This window comes from Rhea pennata, chromosome 7 (assembly GCF_028389875.1).
Source record: "Rhea pennata isolate bPtePen1 chromosome 7, bPtePen1.pri, whole genome shotgun sequence".
In the NCBI taxonomy this organism is placed as follows: domain Eukaryota; kingdom Metazoa; phylum Chordata; class Aves; order Rheiformes; family Rheidae; genus Rhea; species Rhea pennata.
In genome coordinates this window covers 443,478-462,465 of record NC_084669.1, presented here as the reverse complement: position 1 = coordinate 462,465, position 18,988 = coordinate 443,478, and the positions used below count along the sequence as shown (strand labels likewise).

The window sequence follows — 18,988 nt, the reverse complement described above, 5'->3', positions numbered from 1 at the left end:
GGGCCTCGAGGCTCCCCGTCAGCGCGGGTGGATGCCGCGGAGCGCAGGGCCGCGCCGAGGAAGGAAATACAGAAAAATTCAGAAATCCAGTGACGAACAGGGCAGGTTTTGAGGGAAGCAGATCTGCTCAGCGGTACCATGGTATACACCACAACTTTCCGAATGTGAACTGTTTTCCCCTCCCTTGTGGCTCTAAAAATAGACTGTCTTTCAGGATGAAATTACTGAAATGTCAAACCAATTCCAGAGCGGGAGAAGGGGGAAGAAAACGGAGGGATTGTACCGTTTTGCCAAGGAACGAGGAACCCACAGCTGTGTTCTGTGGGTTCGGGAGCATGCCTAGGCTGTATATCCCCCGTCTGCGCTAAGCAGAATCGTCCCTTGGAGCGCGCGGGCCGGCCGATCGGCCGAGCCGCGGGAGCGCGGGAGGGTCTGCGTGCTGTCTCAGCCCGCCGGCCGCCCCGGGGGGACCCGGAGCCCGGCCGGGCAGTGCCGCTGCCGCGCGGGTGGAAGGCAGCAGAGCGGGGAAGCACTCCAGCGGTTATTTTTATTTATTTTTTCCCCCGTTATAAATAGAGGGACGATAGAGGTGCTCACAGCAGTCACGGTCAAGGCGACGGCCGTGACATTTTCCAGGAACGAGAGGCAGGGCCGCCCCTCTAAGGAGCAGGGAGGCTTTGTCTCCTTGGCTGGGTTTCCTCGGAAAGAGGAATCTAGGAGCGCGCCATCCGTTTGCTTTTCTTGCTGATGCCTTTTGAATCTCTTGGCCCGTTTCAGCCGGATTTCGTGGCAGGACAGAAATCTTTGATTCCTGCAAAAGCAAGGGAAATGGTGCTCATCCTTGGCCAAAGGGAGGCTGCAGGTGCTGGGGAGGCCCCCGAGCGTTGCTCGAAGCGTGCCCTGCAAACACACCCCGCCTCTGCAGCGTTTCGCTGGCCCCCGGGGTCCCAGGGAGCGCCCACCTCCGGCGCAGCTCTTCTGGGAAGCACGTCGAGCGCAGGAGCACGGGCCGAAGGTGCTTCGCCGTAGGTCCTGTAAAACTTGTGCTTGTTTGCCCGCTCAGACAGCGGTGCTGCCGCTACCTTTGCCGTGCCCAGCTTCAGTTGGGGTTTGAGTTGTGGCTCCTTCAAAGATTCTGGAGAAGCAAACAAATCACATCTGCGTGTTTAGAAAATGGGTGTGCTTAAAAAAGGGATGTCCCGATAATGGATTTCTGAACAAGATGTTCTTGCCTTCCTGGCTGTTTGTCTGTATCAGTGAGTTGAAGTTGTATATGTATATTTAAATAAAAGCCTGGTGGTGCACTGTATTTCACTACCCTTGAACTTCCTCAGGTTGTTGAGAGTATTTGTTTCGTTTCGGGCTCTTCGAGCGCGCGAGGCAGCAGCGCTCCTGGGCGAGCGAGGCCGAGCGGCGCGGGGCCCTGCGCCCCCCGGGGAGCCGCTGCGCGCTGGTTCCTGGGGTGGCGTGGCCAGGAGGAGCCTCCAGCGCTGGCGGGCGCGGGGGGAGAGGGTCTTCCCGGGCGCGCGCGGCAGGAGCTGCAGCGCTGGGGCGGGTTGCTTGGCCGGCGTGCCACCCTGGCCTGCCGCGTGGTGCCTCCGGTCAGGCAAGGCACGGAGTAAAGCAACCTCGCCTGCAAGATGGTGAGCTTTTGTGCCGATTTCTTCTCTTTTGCTGAAGTTTTTGGGGCCTTTTGAAGCTCGCGACGGTGCTTCAGTGACTGTGACGCGGAAGCTGAAGGATATCGTTCTTGGTATCTGCGTGGCCCAGAGGGAATGTGGGTTGTCATTTTTCCCTCCTTAAAAACAAACAGATAAATTTTCCCTCCTGAAGGAAGCTTTTATTTTTGCGAACGCTTCCTTATCTTTTCTAAGGAAGCAAACAAGGCGGAGGCGGGCCCTTCTCGGTGGTGTTCAGCGCCAGGACGAGGGCAGCGGGCGCGCAGCGAAGCGCGGGAAGGAGGAGGAGGCCGAGGCCGTCCTCGCCGCGCGGGCGGTCGGAGGCTGCAGCAGGCCGCCGGAGAGGGCGCCGCGGCCCCGCGCGGCGCGGGGGACCTCCCCGGGGACGGCGGGCGACGGCGACGACCCTCCCGCCCGCTGGGCGCGGGACGGCGGGCGCCGCGCGGAGCGCGGCTGCGTTGGGGGCCCGCCTGCTCGGCAGGCTTCAGAACCCAGCAGGAAGTGGGCAGCGGCCGTGCGTGTCACCACATTTACTTGTTGAAAACAACTGGTGGCGCTTTTTCCCCTGATCTAGCTTTTGAGGCATTTGAAACTCGGAAAAGAAGGGAAAAAAAAGGGGGGGATCACTTCCGTGACAGTAGTAAATTTCACTGTTTTGAGTGAAAAGCTCTCTGTAAATATCCAATTCCCTGTTTGATTTCAGAATTTAAAACCATTCTTGCAATTGCTCCTTGCGTAACACCGATATATTGGGATAAAATGCTGCGTATTTTTTGAGGGCTGAAGGAGGTTAATGGTACTGCTTGCCATGTTCTTGTGCAGTAGCAAATGTCCTTATAAGATGATGTAATTGTGAACTCTAATGCCTGGTTGGTCTCATCTCATTTATTTATGTAAATTCCAAAACTATTGTGAGTGCTGCCTTTTTTCCGCTGTAATAAGCTCGTATGAATTAACAGGGCATTGCACAGAACCAGAATGCACTATCAGCTCTGGTTTAGTTCATGTGCTTATTCCTCATTTTCTTCTCCTATAAAAGGCATTAAAACTTCCTTTCATAGCACACAGCGCACTGTTTTCCTGTGGGAATTCATGCGTTTGTGTCCTGGTACAGTGTCTGGGAGTGAATCCTGTCTGAAACCAGCAAAACCTATGACTATAGGTATATTCGGCTGTTATTCAGTATTTGTTCTAGGTGAAGTCTAGGGCCTTTATCCTGTCAATAGATCTATATAGCAAGAGGTTCTTTTTTCATATGTAGAACCTAAATAGTCCCCAGGATTTATATGTACAAAGTATGGGAGAAAATAAAATTTTAGGCAACTAAAATTACTATTTTTGTGTTAATTGATACTTAGGTTTCCAAATGAATATCTATGGCAAGAATAACTGTGCACTTTTTTAAAACCAACAGAAAAGGATTTATCTGTTTTGTTTGGCGCTTGCCTCTGCTTAAGCTGAGACTGACTGATAAAGCTCGCTCTTAATGGACGTAAATATGTCCTGGTCAATATATATTGTTATAAGATTGCCCATCTTCAAGCTATCTTTTCTTTCTTGGAACCTTAAGAGAAGAATACCAGGGATGTTGCTTCCAATTACATGTCTGTTCTGCTGATTTGACGTCTCAGAAATTGCATCAAATAATGGTAATAAAATTGAGCAAAATTGTTTTCATTTTAACACTTTATTTAAATTATGTTTTGTTGATTGGCCATAGCTTCCAAGATTTATTTTATCCTGCTATGTTTTATTTTTAGGAGTATCACCATTATATTTTTCTTAAATAAATTTTTCTTTTTACAGCAGCTGCATATTAGGTGCATTTGTAACACATGAACCTCTTCTCTCAAACCTACCCAGTCCTAGTGTTAAAAATTCTGTTAAACTTACAAGACACAAAGTTAAAAAGCATGGAATTGTCCTCATGTTAAGTCTTGAACGTTATATTTAGGGATATCTTTTTAATAGCACTACTAAATCTTTTCCCCATTTCTTACCTTTCTCTCCCTTTTAACTGGTAAGTTCTGAAGCATGGCAGCACATTTTGAAATGAACTCTTTCTGCTGCTGTAATGTGCTACAGGTGTGGTGGTTTATACCACACTCTTGTGTGCATAATGAAGTGTTACTGGGTTTGCAGATGAGAAGGAGACTCTGCAATTAGTAGTATACTTCCTACACATTACTAAAGATTTAGTAAAGTAACATTTGGAGCAAAATGAAGGTTGTATTTACAGTTAATCATATTGGTATCTTGTAGTTGATCTTTAAAAAGTTTATATGTTCTTTTTAGCATAAGAAGTATCCTGGATGACTGTCATGTTTTTGCATGAGTTCCGAGCTGCTGCATAAGAACCTGAGAACAATACTTGAAACTTGGCTTTATCTGCGTGTATTTTTGGCTATCTAGGCAGACAGCAGGAAAAAATTTTTCAGGCTGCAGAGGAAAGGGCAGCTCAGCCAAAAAAAAGCCGGGGGGGGGGGGGGGGGGGGAGAGAGGAAGATGCAGGATGCTGAAGGCAGTATACTAATATGGCTATTAAGTGAGGGAGAGATCCAGCTTGCTCTGCAATGCTCATGAGGGACACTAGCTGGAGGGAAGATGGCAAGGCTCTCCTGCAGCTTACTGCCATTTAAACGTGGTTGTATCCTTCCTTTGGAGAAGGAGAGGAGGGAAGGGCGATGACTGTTATCTGCCCTAGCCGCACAGCGGTGTCACTGGATTTGCAGGCTTAGGAGTTCAGCCTCATCAAGCCAAGGAGCTCTCAGCCTGTGGGGCTCTAAAGGCTCAGAGCATACTTCCCTGCTTGGTGGGTGCTCCCTTCTTTAGAAGAAGCAGTAATAAATGAGCTTTTGCTTCACCATTCCCTTTATATAGTGTTGCATTTTCACCCTTTTGACTGGTGCCGCATAAAGGTGTGTGATTGTGTTTTTATTATTTCTAACAGCGAGCAGTTTCCTTTGGGGCTGCTAGTGCTTCTCTTTTGCTTCTGGAGGATCCTGAGGATGTGAAAGAGGAGAGGATTCAGCTTCTCTCTGTTCTTCCTTAATACACAAAGGTGTCCGTTAGAATAAATATGGAGCCACTGATGCTTCCCTTGTTGATTTCTTTTTCCTGTCTGTCTCTTTTAAAGCAAAACCTAAAGCCTTTGATTTTACATGCTTAGTAGTGGCATGCAGCAGTAGAAGAGGTTGCTCCAGCCTCACCCTGTCCATGGCACAGTTCTCAGGTCCTCTCACTTGAGCAGTGATTGAGACCATGCTGAATTTCTGGTATCTGCTGCTCTAAGGAGCAGCAGCCCGGGTTACGTGTCACTGTTTGGTACATGTTGTACAGTTTGCTGAAGAACCTAGAACTGTCTGGTGTGAATTTTGTGTCAGGACAGACTTTGGCACTGTTGACTCATCCTCCAATTGCTAACACTGGTCCAGGAATGCTATAAATAATACTGGGCCCCAACCTCCTGCTGCATTAACTCAATCTGGAGCTGAGAGCATGGCAGAAATGATGCCAGGGAGTAATTTGTGTGAAGCATGGGGCACTCCATAGTGTGAAGATCCTCTGTCTCGGTGGTACCAAAAATACAGCTTCAGTATTTTTGGTTAAGTGATGATTGTTAATAGGTCTACTTCCAGTTCGTGATGAAATGGGGCCTTTATATCCATTTGGATTAATACCATTTAGTGCCTAGTGCTTGGGGCTGTTAAGTTGGGTGAGCTGTGCTGTGAAAGTCTTGATGCCGTAGTTTTCAGCTTGCTTGTGTTGACTGGGCCAGCGTAGTGCTGTAAAGCAGCGTTTAACGCTTATCACTTAAGGTGACTCCAGTGTTTGAGGTGCGACACTTCTGAGCCACTGGCTTCAGGTACTTCACTTGGGGCATCTAACGCTAAGAACTTGGTACTAAAAAGGTCTTGCGAATTGGATGCTGTTGAATGTCCCATGAAGTGTACGTGGCTCACAGACTCATGCCTGGCAGACAAACTGGTTTCAGTGCTGTGAACTGGTACCACTGTGTGTATACGTGACTTGTCTCAGATCCTTCTGAATCTGCAAAGTTTACTTAGTTCTTTTGGGGCTGTGCCTCCCGGAGCTCCCCTGCAGCATCAGGCACTTGGTCTTGGCAAAGCACACTTCGGCCTGTGGTGGCCTGCTGGAGGTATTCTGCAGAACTGACAGGTTCTGAATATTCTTTGCCAGGTTCCCTCCAAGCAAAACCAAAACAGTTTTGGCACTTCCATATGACAGTTCTGAGTAAAACTTAAAATAATCTATGTGGATTATAGGATCATTGACTAAAGACGCACGTGGTGTAGAAACATGCACAACAGTAAAATTTTGAAAACCATTCCCTAACTTCAGTTTGAGGTTAGTTTCCAAACATCTCCCTCAGTGCTTTATTTCTAAAAATAGGATGTAAAGAGCTTCCATATAGCCTACTCTGCTATCAAACACTTGTGCTAGATCACTATGTATTTCTTCTGGAGTGATGAGCTGCATTTTGGCATCCCCTGTGTTTCCCTTGGCAGTAAACTGACAGCCACTCTTCAGACTACGATGTTTTAGCAGGAAAGATCTCCATTTGGATTTAATAGGGTGCCCTGGATCCCCATCTCTGACAGCTTATGCGTTGCTGATGTGTTAGTCCTGGAATGGGTTCTGTTGCAATGCGGGACTTTCATCCCCCATAGAGCAGTGCCCAATCAAAAAGCATTTAGCTTGTAAGTGCAGATCTTTCCTCGAGGAAAGATCATTGATTGCTTTGAGTAGTTGGTATGTGGTGTTGTACCTCAGCTCATGCATATCATGAGCTTTGGCTCATGAAAGTTTATCTGCAAAAGCAAGTATTTTCATAATACTGTGATTTTTTTTCACAGAATAAAATCTACGTTCTTAACTGAATCAAAGTAGCCAAAATGTGCATAAAGCTGATTTTTTAATTAAAAAACCCCAAACTCTTATTAATGGGAAAGTAGGACTTACATATAAAAAAAACAAGCATGATGACCTGACATAGTCTTTATCATACCCTGGAGTTACTCCTATCTATATTTAGACTTCGGTCAGCAGGTTCCTTAATATTGTAACCTTTTTCCAGACTGTATCTCTGCCTCCCAGAGGGTGATTATAACATTGCTTTTACCTGCTTATGTGTCAGCTTACTCAAAATGCCAAAATGAGGACTAGGCATGCTTTTGCTGGAATTTCCTTCTCATTTACCTTAAATCTACAGTAATGGTATTCCGATGGTGAAATGGGAGATGTATTTGTTTAATAGTTTCTATACCGGAGGTGATAGCTCAACATCAGGGTTTATAATTGAAGCCAGTTTTTGAATTTGTAAGCCTGTCTTCTGTTTGTGTCATACAAGGTATCTCTTCAAAAGCAATATTAACCAATTTACTTGCTGAGTATTTATGCAACACCACAGGTGTCTGAGATTTATTTTTGCATTATTCAAAGGAAAAAAGATCTCTTCTCCTAACATTTTAGTATGAAACAGGACACCATTGGATTGATTTCTTCCTCAAGGCTGAGTAAGACCCAGGGCACATAACATGGTTTTGCCAAAAAGCACACAAGATACAGTGTGGTGGTGGTTGTAGATGTTGCCAGAGTTCTGTTTTATCTCCATGCAATTATAGATCTATTTTATTTACCCTGGTTTTCAACATAACATGTCTGGTGTCAAGGCATTCTAAAATCAAGAACTTGTGTGTTAATAGGATGGCCCCTGTTCCTTGCTAACAGTTATAGCATGTATGGTGTTATAAATGCAGGGTAGTGGATTAACTGCTGTTAATACTCTTAGCACGTTGGTTCTTCAAATAGCCTTTAATCTTTCAATAAGAAGTTGGTAATAGAAGTTAAATTTGAAACATATTGGGCATTCATTAGGGTAAGGATATAGTTAAGATTCATGACTTCTTGAATTCAAATGGGTTGCAGTTATTTATAAACCAGTTAATTAGAGTTGTAGGAAAAACATGTGGGTAATAATCATACTACAGTTTACATTTGGCTGGATTTTTCTAATACGGATGGTGGAGTAAGATCAGAACTTCAGGGTTGTGGACTGTTTTTTATCTTTTGTTGCAATGCATTCTCAAGGAAAGTATAGGTACAGAGTATTTAGCATCACAATGTATGTTGTGCATGAATACTTACAGGTTTGGCAGAAAATAAACATTACCCTTATGTACCTTAAAATGTATTTTTAAAATAGCTTAACTTCTTTTAAGGACATATCCAAATAGATATATGTTAGACCAGCATAAATCCAGTCTTGTTGCCATGAGATATTTCCATATTTTCCATATAAAGAATTCTGGGACTCTGAAAGGTTTTTTGCTTCATCTTGGTGTAATTTCATGATTAAGAAAATAGTTATTTTCAGTAAAGTTGTAGGTAACTAAAGGATATATTTTTCTAGTTAATCATGGTGTAGGAAATTAAATTGAAAAGTGAACTTCATTAGTATTGTGAGAAATACTTTTTTCAGTTTTGTGACACTGAATAACTAATAAAGTAGTAGCCTTGGGACAAGTATTAGTACTTTGGAATAGGTATATATAAATACAGAGGCGTGTGTGTGATATGGTTGTTATATAGATCTATCGTATAAATACCTTTCCTAAGTGTATTGCTTTACTAGGTTTCCATTCATATGTGTATATGATTAGTGTCATGAAAGAAAAGGGGAAATGCTTGCTTAGAATGAATCTGGTCAGGATCGCCGCTGCTCATGTTGGATGCCGTTTGTGCCTGTGCATCTTGCCAGCTGAATAATATACATTGTGTGTGTGTATATAAAATATATATAAAAATAAAAAGGAACTACATGCAGTTGCATCAATGATTAAAGCTGTCTGTTAGATAATTAAGTTTGTCAGTCAAGGCATAGATGAAAAGAGAGGATCGCAGGAGCGTTTGCAGGATACGTGTGAACAGAGCTACGCGTTTTCACTTGCACCGTCTCGGTGTGCAGGAGCGTATTTTAAAGAGTTGGCAGGCACAGCCTTTAATTAACTGTGAAAGCCTGTTGGAAAGCGTTAGCTTTATAGCGCTGCGTGGGGAGGAGGTTCGGCGCTTGCACTGAAAGCATTAAGCGTTTTTCCGTAGGAAGCGGCTCAGCTGCTGCCAGGGCGGCCGGCTTTCCCCAGCGAAGAGGACCTGGGATGCAGCTGCTCGTGCCGCCGTGCTTCGGCACGCCAGGGACTGCCAGGTAACGGGTGCTTGGCGTAGCGGCATGTGCGGCAGTCGTAAAGATGCTGGCACAACCTTGAATGCCTTCGTGTCCCAGGAGGTGGTTTGGCAGCTCCATACTGCCCTGCAGAGCACTCGAGGACGTGCTTACGCGTAGGTGCTGTTGGTCTTGGTAGAGATGGACATAAACATATTCTGGAGCTAGCAGCTGAGTTGGAGCATTGCTAAGTAGTAGCACATACAAAATCATGGATGGGGAAGCGTCCTACGTTTTACTTATTTTAAGAGCATGGCTGGAATGGGAGCCGGTGGCTGAATTCATTAAACAGACTTTGCAGAAGAGGAGGCCTGGCCCCATGTTGATGCTTTGCTGTACACAGTATCTGATGGTTGCTCAGGTGCTGTATTGCTGCAGTACACTTTGAGTGCAGTTTTGTCCTTTGTACTTGAGTTATCAATGTTGCGTTACGAACTTGTGAATCATTGTGTGTGATTCACAAACTTTACCTTGGAGTTTAATTGTTCGTGTGCTGATAGACCGTGCTTAGTCACTGGTTGCGAATCATCGTTTGTTAAATGCAAACTTGGAATCGGTGACCTCAGCGTGAACAAAGTTTGACATGTTGACTTCTTTTTTTTTTTTTTTGCGTTGGTAATGAGTGTTTTTCTTTTCCTGAGTTGTGTCCTTGGCTGGACTTTTTGCTCCTTTGTGCCAGTGGAATTGAGGAGGGCTTCTGAATATTCAAGTTTAAAGCCCGAGATAGATCTGTCCTTGGATGCAGGAAAGAAAATTCCCAGTCCTGTTCGAAGTGCAGAGCACTTGTGCTGCTTCGTTTTTTCTCGCTGTCTTGTCCTTCCTGTAAGGACTTGCTTTCCCCCTTCCTGGTGCTGCCGAGTCATCCTCTCCTGGAACGAGCACTCGCAGACTGCTGGCATGTTATCCAGCTTCTGCCAACAAGCGTCTTGTCCTCTTCCTTACATTTGCGTATAGTAGCTCTGATCTGGACCCTCAAACTGAAGAGAGGCAGGGTGATGAACTGAAGTGTAAGACATAACTTTATCGAGTGAACATGTGATTTATACCGCTTACAGAGCAAGATTCATGTGTAATAGAGTAAAAATGTGCTTCTCTGAATGAGAAGTTTTTAAGCATGTTTTAGTCTTATCAGATGTGCTTAGGACAGAGTGACCAAATTGTTGTGGCTTAGTCACTTCCCATTCCTCTTCTGAAGCCCAAGGGCACCAGTGATTGCATTTGAATACATGATAATTCCCCCAAAATAAAACTAATTTGAGGAGGCTTCTGCTAACAAACGTTCTTACTTAGTAAAAAGCGTGAAGTGCTCCATTCCTTTCCCCAGAGCCTGGTGAGTGCTTCCAAGAGTGCACAGATAGACCTTCTGGCCGCACTGCCGTGGCCAGCTATGTGCACCCCACGTTGCCCGAGGTTCTGGGCAGGGGGGTTTCTGCTGCTTGACAGAAATCCAGCGGTCCTGGAGCCTTTCCTCTCTGTGCCAGCAGCGCCTGTTGCTGCGTGCGCAGGATTGTAGTAACTACTCCGAATCCTTTAAAAACCTTCAGGACTGCTTCCATTAGAACATTCCTTTACTTTCAGTACTAATCCACTCTTCATAGAAAATTCCCTCCCAATTTCCTCTCAAAAATCCTGAAGATTTCTCTTTACCTTAGTAAAATGCATTGGTGGTAATCTGATTCCAGTAGCAGAGACTCTTTGCGTTTTTTTTATTACCTCTCTCTTAGTTGCTGTTCATGCTGTTTTATTTCTAGACTCTGGTAGGAGCTGCAGTTTTTTCCTGCATCTCACAGGGCTCTCACTGAAACCATTTCTCACAGGTTTATTTTCTGTATATTTTGCTGCTGAGCCATGCCTTTGTACCTCTAAGATCATGCTGTAGGAGCTTGACGCTTCCACAGCTAGAAGTTTGTCAGAAATATTCCTGAAGGGTGAGTGAGTGGTTTCAGTGGTGCAAGATTAATTTCCAAAGTCTGGTGTTACTGGTGAGGCTTTATTCTGAATGCTCTTTTTGGCTTCATCAGTAGAAGCTGCTGATGAGCTGGACCTTGTTCCAGCTGCTGCTTGTGAGGTGTCCACTCCTAGCCTTGGTTTTATGGGTTTTTTGTTTGGGGTTTTTTGGTCACGGTGTGTTAGATTAGTTTCAAGATCAGTGAGGTCCTCAAAGCGTGGAAGATCTTGTCGCCTCTGGGGGTGGCAGGCCATTTCCCCTTTCTCTTTCTTGTGACTGTAGAGGTCTGACCGATTCCCATCTTGGTGTCGGCCAGGATGGATGGAGCCTTCCTGCTAATGCTGCTCCTCATGCTTCTAGGCACCTGGTAATTGCTTTGTCTCTTTCAGTTTGTTAAATCATTCCTGACACTTCCCTAAGATGTAGTTGAAATGGTTTGTTTATTCTTTAACAGGTTATTCTTTGCTGTGCTTGTTTTAGGTTGAATTTTCTATGTTTTAGCAAGAATACTGCTTGGTTTATGACGCCTCTTCCCTGGCAGGGGAAGCTCTGTCTCCTCGTTCAGGTACAGAGCAGATATATGCACTTGCCTTTCTTTTAACAGATGCTTTTTTTTGTTTTTTTAATGTGTAAAGTGTATTTTGTAGACAGTGTCAATTACTTGAAAACACATAGGCTTCTCGGATAGCTTCCATGTATTTTTCTTCCAGTTTCTTGTTGGCTTTTCACTGGAAGTACAGGCTTTACAGGTTTTCCTGCTGTTTCAGCTCAAGATACGTGTTAGCAGATGCACAGCTTTTTTAGGGAGAAGCCCATTTATCTGTCTCAGATGTTGAGATCTACCTCATCTGCTTTTCACCGGTATTTCTCACTTTGGAGGCTGTACGCAACAGGTTCTCTGCGTTATTCCACAGGAAGCTGTAACTGCTTTGGCTTCTCTTTGTATTCTCGCCATGTCTTGATTTAGAACAACTCACGGAGAGGAGGTCAGCAGAGAAGAAAGTAAACAAAACGGGTATTTACTGCATTTTTTTAATAGATACTCAGCTATCAGCAGTGCGGGTTAGCTTTGGGAGGAGCTCCAGCGCGTCTGGAGGAGGTCAGCTTTGTGGACGGCGGGATAGCTATGCGGGTGGAGTAGTGGGTCTGGTGCGAGCATCGGCCAGTCCATAACCACCCATCAGTCTGTCCCAGTGAGGCACCTTAGTACTTTGACCCTGCCACCCTCACCCATGAGGGGGAGAAATCCTTGGCTGCAGAGGCTTCAGCCCTTCTGGAGGCACGGGGCTGTCCTAGGTGTTTGCCTTCTCTTCAGTTCCTTCTCCTTCCGCAGGCTGTTCAACCCTCACAACGCAATCCAATCTCCCATATAATAGGAGGGGTGGGTGTCGTTTCCTTCCTGTCCTTCACTCTTCCTGTCCTGTTACGGATCACGTTTTATCTTCTGTCTTCATTTCTGTTGATGACGCTGCTTCTCTAAGAGGCATAAAACTGCCCTAAATGTTACAGTGAAACTCGTGTGTCCAGAAGTCCATTTTCCAGCTGCATTAATTGGTCTAGTAATTACATTCCTTCTCCCATGTGTTTGTGTCTTGAACTTTCCCTGTCACTGTCCAAGGGAGATAGCAGCAGCAGGAGACTGTTCTTCTACTACCGCTTGTGAAAGCGGTGAGCTTTCCAAGGCACTGAACCAAGTAACCCTCCGTTTGCATTTGAAAGTTGTTTGTGCAAGCAGAAGTGATAAAAACATAAGTGCAGATTCTGCACACTATTTGAACATTTTCTTTAGAAATTTCCCTTAGAAATAAGGAGAAAAAAATTACTTTGATCCCTATCGGTTTGTCTCCATTGACTTTGAAATCTGGTGCACCAAAGACTTGTACGTAACACTCAGTTTATTATCTTTTTTTTCTCCACTGTTAATGTAAAGTTGGTGCAAAATGCCATGATAATACTACTAATTTGCTGTGGATTTTCCTTATCTCTGTAGTTTTAGAGCAGGGTAATGAGATCACTGACAAGGTCATTTAAAGGTAAACCTGGTATTTAAATCAAATAGATCTTTGAATATAAATGTCAAGAGGTTGCCAGTAAACTTTAGAATATATTACAGTACACCAGAAATCTTAATCTAAACATTTCCATCAAAATAACCGTAATGATCATATCGATGGACTTGAAACTAGTTTTTGAGTAAACCTGTTATTTCTGGTGAAACAAAGCCTGACCTAAAGGGTTGTTTTCTGTTTTGTTAATAAGTTTTAAAAATATATATATAGCAAATACAAGAAAAAAATAGCCTCTATTTCACTTTTTTCTTTGACTGGAGTACAGATTGCAGTGCTGAGAATAAGAGGCCTGTGGTACTGCCAGGTAGTATCACTGCATCCTTAGTAGGGCTTCAGTAGGTCCAATTGTATCACTACAAAATGCTAAGAAATCTTTTCAAGCTCAATGTTTTAGGGAACCTCTTAGTCCACTGAGGATTTCTAGGAATATTTAAGCAGTCAGTCACTTACAAATTTTGTCCGTTTGTACCTGCCGTTCACTCCTGCGTGAAGTCCACCCAGCCAGTTCTCCTCTGCGTTCATTCTGAAGCTCAGTGAGTTTTCACCGTGAGTCAAGGAATTTTTACTTTATCAAAAAAAAAAGCCTATTAGCTAAAAATAAATGTCGGAGAATAGAGTCTGCTTTCTATAATTCATCTACTTTCTTCCATTTCCCACTGAATGATGAAACTAAAAAGAAATTTTCCAGGCTGTTAATTTGATTTCATTTAGTTCATTCTCTGTGTGTGTGTGTCTCCTTCTCTCCATTTCTTTTATTTTTTGTATTCTTTTTAAAAAAAGACCTCTTCCCTGTCTGAATATATTTTTGCAACAGATTTTTAAAGCTTGCTTTTGGCTGTGGGGTATAATTTTGTGTGAAATGGAAACACGGGGAGAAGAGAGGCTGCTTGTATGTCGGTTTTGAGAAGCGGCTTGTTCTCGGGATGGTCGGCGGCCCACGTGGCGTCCGCGCGTTTGCAAGCCGCTGCTTTTCCCCACGAGCCTCGCCGCCGCCGTACCCAGCGTGACCCAAACAGAGTTCAGAATAGAAACGTGTGTAAAGAGGGGCCGTTTCTAGTGGGATTCTGAATTCCAGGAAAAGGTCAGAGTGGTTTAAACTGAAGGGAGCAGTGACGCGTGGTGCATATGTCCTATTCCACGTGATTCTGGAGTCTAAAAAGTCACCTCGTGTTCAGGGTAGGGCTTCTCTTCGTGGCCCCGGGAGAAGAGGACCCCAGCAACAGCCTCCTCGGAAAATTGGGGGTGGGAGAAGCCAGAAGTGAGGAGGCTGATGAGGTGAGTTCGGATTAGCAAACGATGAGAAATCGGTTCATCGGTGAATGGAAAAAGGATCTAGGACTGAAGAGAACAAAGAAAAGATAATTTTAGTTACATTACAAGAAGAATGATATAATTTAATGAAGGACAGAGTGTGGAGAGAAAGGATGGGAAGAAAGCCAGAGAGAGTCTAAGACGTGAATTATAATGTATCTATTCTTAGACAGAAAAATAAGAGGAAGATAAAAATCAGATGGTGGAAAGATAACTTATCTCCAGTCTTTCAAAATGCTACGTTTCATAACTTGCAGAGAGGTGGCCGAGGAGAGGTTGGAGGTGGAGAAGTAGAATGCAGAACTTGGCCTAAAGAGCGGTGAAAACAGCAAGAAAAGATGCGGTAGGGCAGAGATGCCAGGGCGGGGGCTGCAGGGTGCTCGCGGGGCCTGGGGAGGGAGGGCGGGAGCCGGGCGGCACGAGGACGGGCGAGCAGAGGGCAGGCAGAACAAATCCCAACAGCGAAGATTAAAACAGGGATTTTGGGGCGTTTTAATCAGGGAATCCTAATTATCAGGCCTAATTACCTAATTAGTAGGTAATTTCAGGAGACAAGATGCTGAAGGATTTTAGTACTGGGTTCCAGTGCTGTTTTTCCTACTGCTGGTTTTTGTGCTGTTGTTGCCACTTCTTCAGGGCCTTCTTGTTTTCCTTGGGAGCTCAGAAAATTCATTTGTCACTTAGAAAGCCTTATTCTGCACCTATTAATTTGTCACTTAGAAAGCCTTATTCTGCACCTATTAATATTTTTTCATTGGGTTTTTGCCACCTGTGGTCACCTGTTTCAAAAAAACTTAGGTTGTGCAGTATGATTTATCGACCCATCTCTTCTTACCTGTGATGAAATAATTTTCCACTTTTTAGAAAATTAAACGCGGCCTAGAAGCGGGCGCCTCGCTGGCTGGCGTTCAGCCGCGCGCCCTGCTCGACGTGTCGTCTTCCTGCTGCCATCTCGTGGGCGGCGTCGGGGACGGCCGCGGCGCGGCTCCGCAGCCGCCGTGCGCTCTTGGGACAGCTGCGAAATGCCCTCCGTCCCTACGGGAACCAGAACGTGAGCGGGGCAGGAGAGCCGGAGCTCCAGGAGGTTGCCTGACCCGAGGGCGTTTAAGTGCTTGTCGTTTCTAGTGAGTGCTTCCAGCTTCGCAGTTTGTATTTTATATCGTGCTGCTCAGATGAGAAAAAGGAGGAAATGGGAGAAGTGTCCTACAGTTTTAGTGATTCATCTCTTTTTAGCTATTCATTTTTTAGCTCATTTGACTCTTTTCTCAAGCTATTCTTATAATTTGGAGGCCTACTCTTCATCCCTTTGTTTAAAGGGATGCAGGCACGTGAAGCTGTAGGATGGTGTAGATGTACCTCTCTGTGGTGTCCTGAGCTCATCTTTCCTCTTTCCCGTCCGAACGATGCGCTGTGCCACAGGGGTGTTAGTGGGTGGTGTTGCAGGTGTGTGTTTTGGGACCACCAGTAAGTGCGGAGATGTTTGGTGTGTGGCTCCCAGGGTACCCAAGAACACCTTGGAGATGGTCTACTGCCAGCTCCCGCAGGCTGCCCTTAGGGCATGGAGCACAAGGCCACTGTCAGACTTGGCGCAGGTCGCCTGTACCGCCAAAAACTGTTACCTGAGTGCCAGCAACCATGCGGAGAGAGGAGAGCCTTCTGCAGAGGGGCTTCGGCCATCACGCGTGGCCAGAGAGGGGGCAGAAACGGAGTAGGTGGGAACAGAGATGCCACAGTGACCCAGACGAGTCGTGTTACGTTTTCCATCGTTGGAAGGTTGCACGGCGTCTCTGCTTTCCCGAAGAGCCCTGTGCGGGAGCCGGGCAGCGTGGTGCCGAGTCCCGTCGGCTCGGCGGGCTGCAATGTCCAGGGATGCTAATGCCCAGGGCTGCGCAGGTGCTGCTCTTCAGGTGCTGTCAGGACCTTCCTCCACAGCTGTTGATATTAGGGTATGAAAATGGGCTTTAAAACCAAAGAGAGAAATTTGACTTGAAAAAAAAAAAACAAAAACGCGCTCCTGGCGTATGGGCAGTAGGTGCAGCGCTGTCGGAGGGCCCGGGAGCGGCCTCGTCATCGCCCCGCTGATGTACTCGGTTGCTTTAGTGCTTAACTAAACGAGGATCTTGTCAGATTAAGGAGGAAATGGGGGGAGGCTTTAGCACTTCAGTTGTGTTTAAAGCAAAAGCTACGTTATGCATAGTTTCTCCTGTGAGATGCCTCAGATATGAATAATTTACATTAAATATTTCTGTTTAGCAGTGTTTCCCCGCTCACAAAGCCGTAGCTCATGTAAGCGAACGTGTGAACAGTACTTGCCATTCACATTTAGATTTGCATACTAATTTAACTGAGGGTTTCAAAACACGCTAAACGAAAAAGTTTAGTTATGCTTCAGCTGGAAAGACTGTCTGAAACTGGATGCGGTTCCTGGTGAAGAATCTTGCGCTTTGAAGTACAGATAGCACAAATCCATGCCTGTGCTGCGCGGGTCTCGTGTGATCTGCACGTCGGTGTCTTCCTGTGAAAATGAAAATAGGCTGGAACCGGATCTGCTTCTCCTTGCTGGGTTTTTGCTTATGAGTGATTTTCTTGTTATTTTGGATTACGTCTAATATTTAAGAGGTCCCCAGGACCTCTTGCAGCTTGCATAAATAAAGAGAAAAGTTACAAATCTAACAACACTAAAATTGCCTACTGCCTAGTTAATAAGGCCAAACTTTCTGTTTTAAAAACAAATGCACGGCATTGCTGATGCCTGCTTGTAATATAACACCAGACTTGCTCATCTAGTTGTCATAACTACCAGAAACGTGTCATTAGAGATATTGCAGGCCCCAAGAGTTTGCTTTCTTGGTAGTTTGAATCTGGCCTCTTGGTTTAGACTGTATACAAATCGTATACAGAATAAGTGTGCGTGGCCCCGGTTCAGATCTGCTTTGTAGCAGCGTGACCTATGAATCCTTGATTGCCTGTCTTCATAACTTTAGGGTGGAAGTTGGCTTGAAATCGTAGCAGATGAGATCTTATTAAATTCAAACTGAGCAGAACGAGTCTCTAGCAGCGTCTGCATTAAGGCTCCCGCCGCAGTCGGCGCCGGTGCCGTGCAAGAACCTGCAGTCCTCAGCACTCCCGAGGAAGGAGCTGATGTAGCAGCAAAGTAGCCGTGGGGAAGACGTGGCATTTGCTTGGAGTTTCTGCTCCGGGAATCCTTGTGGCTTTTGCTGACGTCTAGTTTTCTGAGGGGGTGGAAACAAGGCTAACCTGCTTCTCCATAAGTGGTGGGGATTACTATTACTATTATTTTCAAACCTCGACTGGAAATACTGAGAACATTCATCATGAGAAAAAGAATTTGAACTCGCTATTTATAAGAAACTACTCATAAGGAGTAAAAATTTTACCTTCTTCACCAATAGTGTCTGACATTCAGAATCATCAAGAATAAGGGATTAACAAAAATTAGGTGGTAATTAGCGGGTGAAAAGCCCCTCGCTTTTTTTAAATCATATAACAGAAAGCTTGTTTTGTGCCTACTCACAATTCTTTTTAGCCACCTCTGAGCAAATCTTCATTCAACAATTTATATGAATCTTCTTATAAATGAGTGAGTTCAAAGTTGTCTTGAACTGCTTGAAACCCCATTTGATGGGAACATAGAGCAGAACAGAAGTGCGGTGTCTGTTTGTGCCTGACCAGGTGGTGTTGTACTGATGACTGAAGCGAGGATGTTAAGTGAGGGTGTTGAAGCATCTTCTGGTTTTCAGTTCGACATGTTTGCTACTTACTGCAGATACTGGACACTCTTACTATTCCTATAGGAGAGGAGTCAGATCTGGGTTTTGTTCCCACGTTATGGGGATTTGATGCAAGAATTAGCAGGAAGTGTTGACGTTGAAGGTTGAGATAGAGCTGTTGATTTGCTCTGCAAAAATCTCTTTGTCTATCTGCTTAATTGTCTCTAGGGTGCTGTATGCTTTGGAAAAGGCAGAACTTTATTAAAGTAAAAATATAAATGAGAAGTATAGTTTTCAGAACTTTTGTAGCAATTTGGAAACACGTCAAGTTTGACGTGTCAAAATCGTTGACAGGAGCTCTGATGTACTTCAAGTATCCCCCGAAAGCACAGTAGTTTTAAGCCAATTCCTTACGAGTCCATATATGTAACTTGGAGCCACGTTCTCAGATTTTTGGAAGTTGGGTATCAGCAGTTTGTGTGAAGTTTTTGATATCCAGTGAATGGATATGTACTTCTAAATAGCACATATTTCATATTTTTAGTCTGACTTGTCTGATGTGGTTATGGGTGTACAAACATAGTGAAGTCACGTGCAAAATGCACCTTCTTGGGGAAAACTTGAGAAGAAGGGATTCAGAACTTGGAAGAAGTCTGGTCTCTTGAGCTCTGGGAGGAGCGTGCTAACAGCTGCCTTTTTTTCTTTATTTTTTTTTTTAAATCCCACTTGAATATACCAATTAAAATGTATCAAAATATTATAAAAATACTTTATTCTTAATTTATTTTATTTTTTTTTCCAGCCAGAAAACTTACAGAAGAATTGGCTTCGGGAATTTTATCAGGTAAGGTAAAAATATATATTTTTTTTTATGAAGTTCTACAGCTTAGTTAATATTTTTGTGCAAAGATCTGCTTTGTCAATCTGGAGCCATAAACTATTTTACAGTCAAAATCAGTCCTAAAAAATATGCATCTTTCTGGGTTTCTAACTGAAGATTATAAAAA

General features: G+C 44.5%; 1 protein-coding gene across 2 annotated transcripts in view; it reads left to right on the top strand.

Moving 5' to 3' along the window:
- Nucleotides 1-18,988, top strand: part of INPP5A (inositol polyphosphate-5-phosphatase A) — a 228,778-nt gene that overhangs the window by 40,566 nt on the left and 169,224 nt on the right. For both annotated transcript variants that reach the window (XM_062580058.1, XM_062580059.1), the window contains exon 2: nucleotides 18,784-18,825. In XM_062580058.1, coding sequence (XP_062436042.1) covers nucleotides 18,784-18,825 — 42 coding nt within the window. The remainder of the gene's footprint in view (nucleotides 1-18,783; nucleotides 18,826-18,988) is intronic.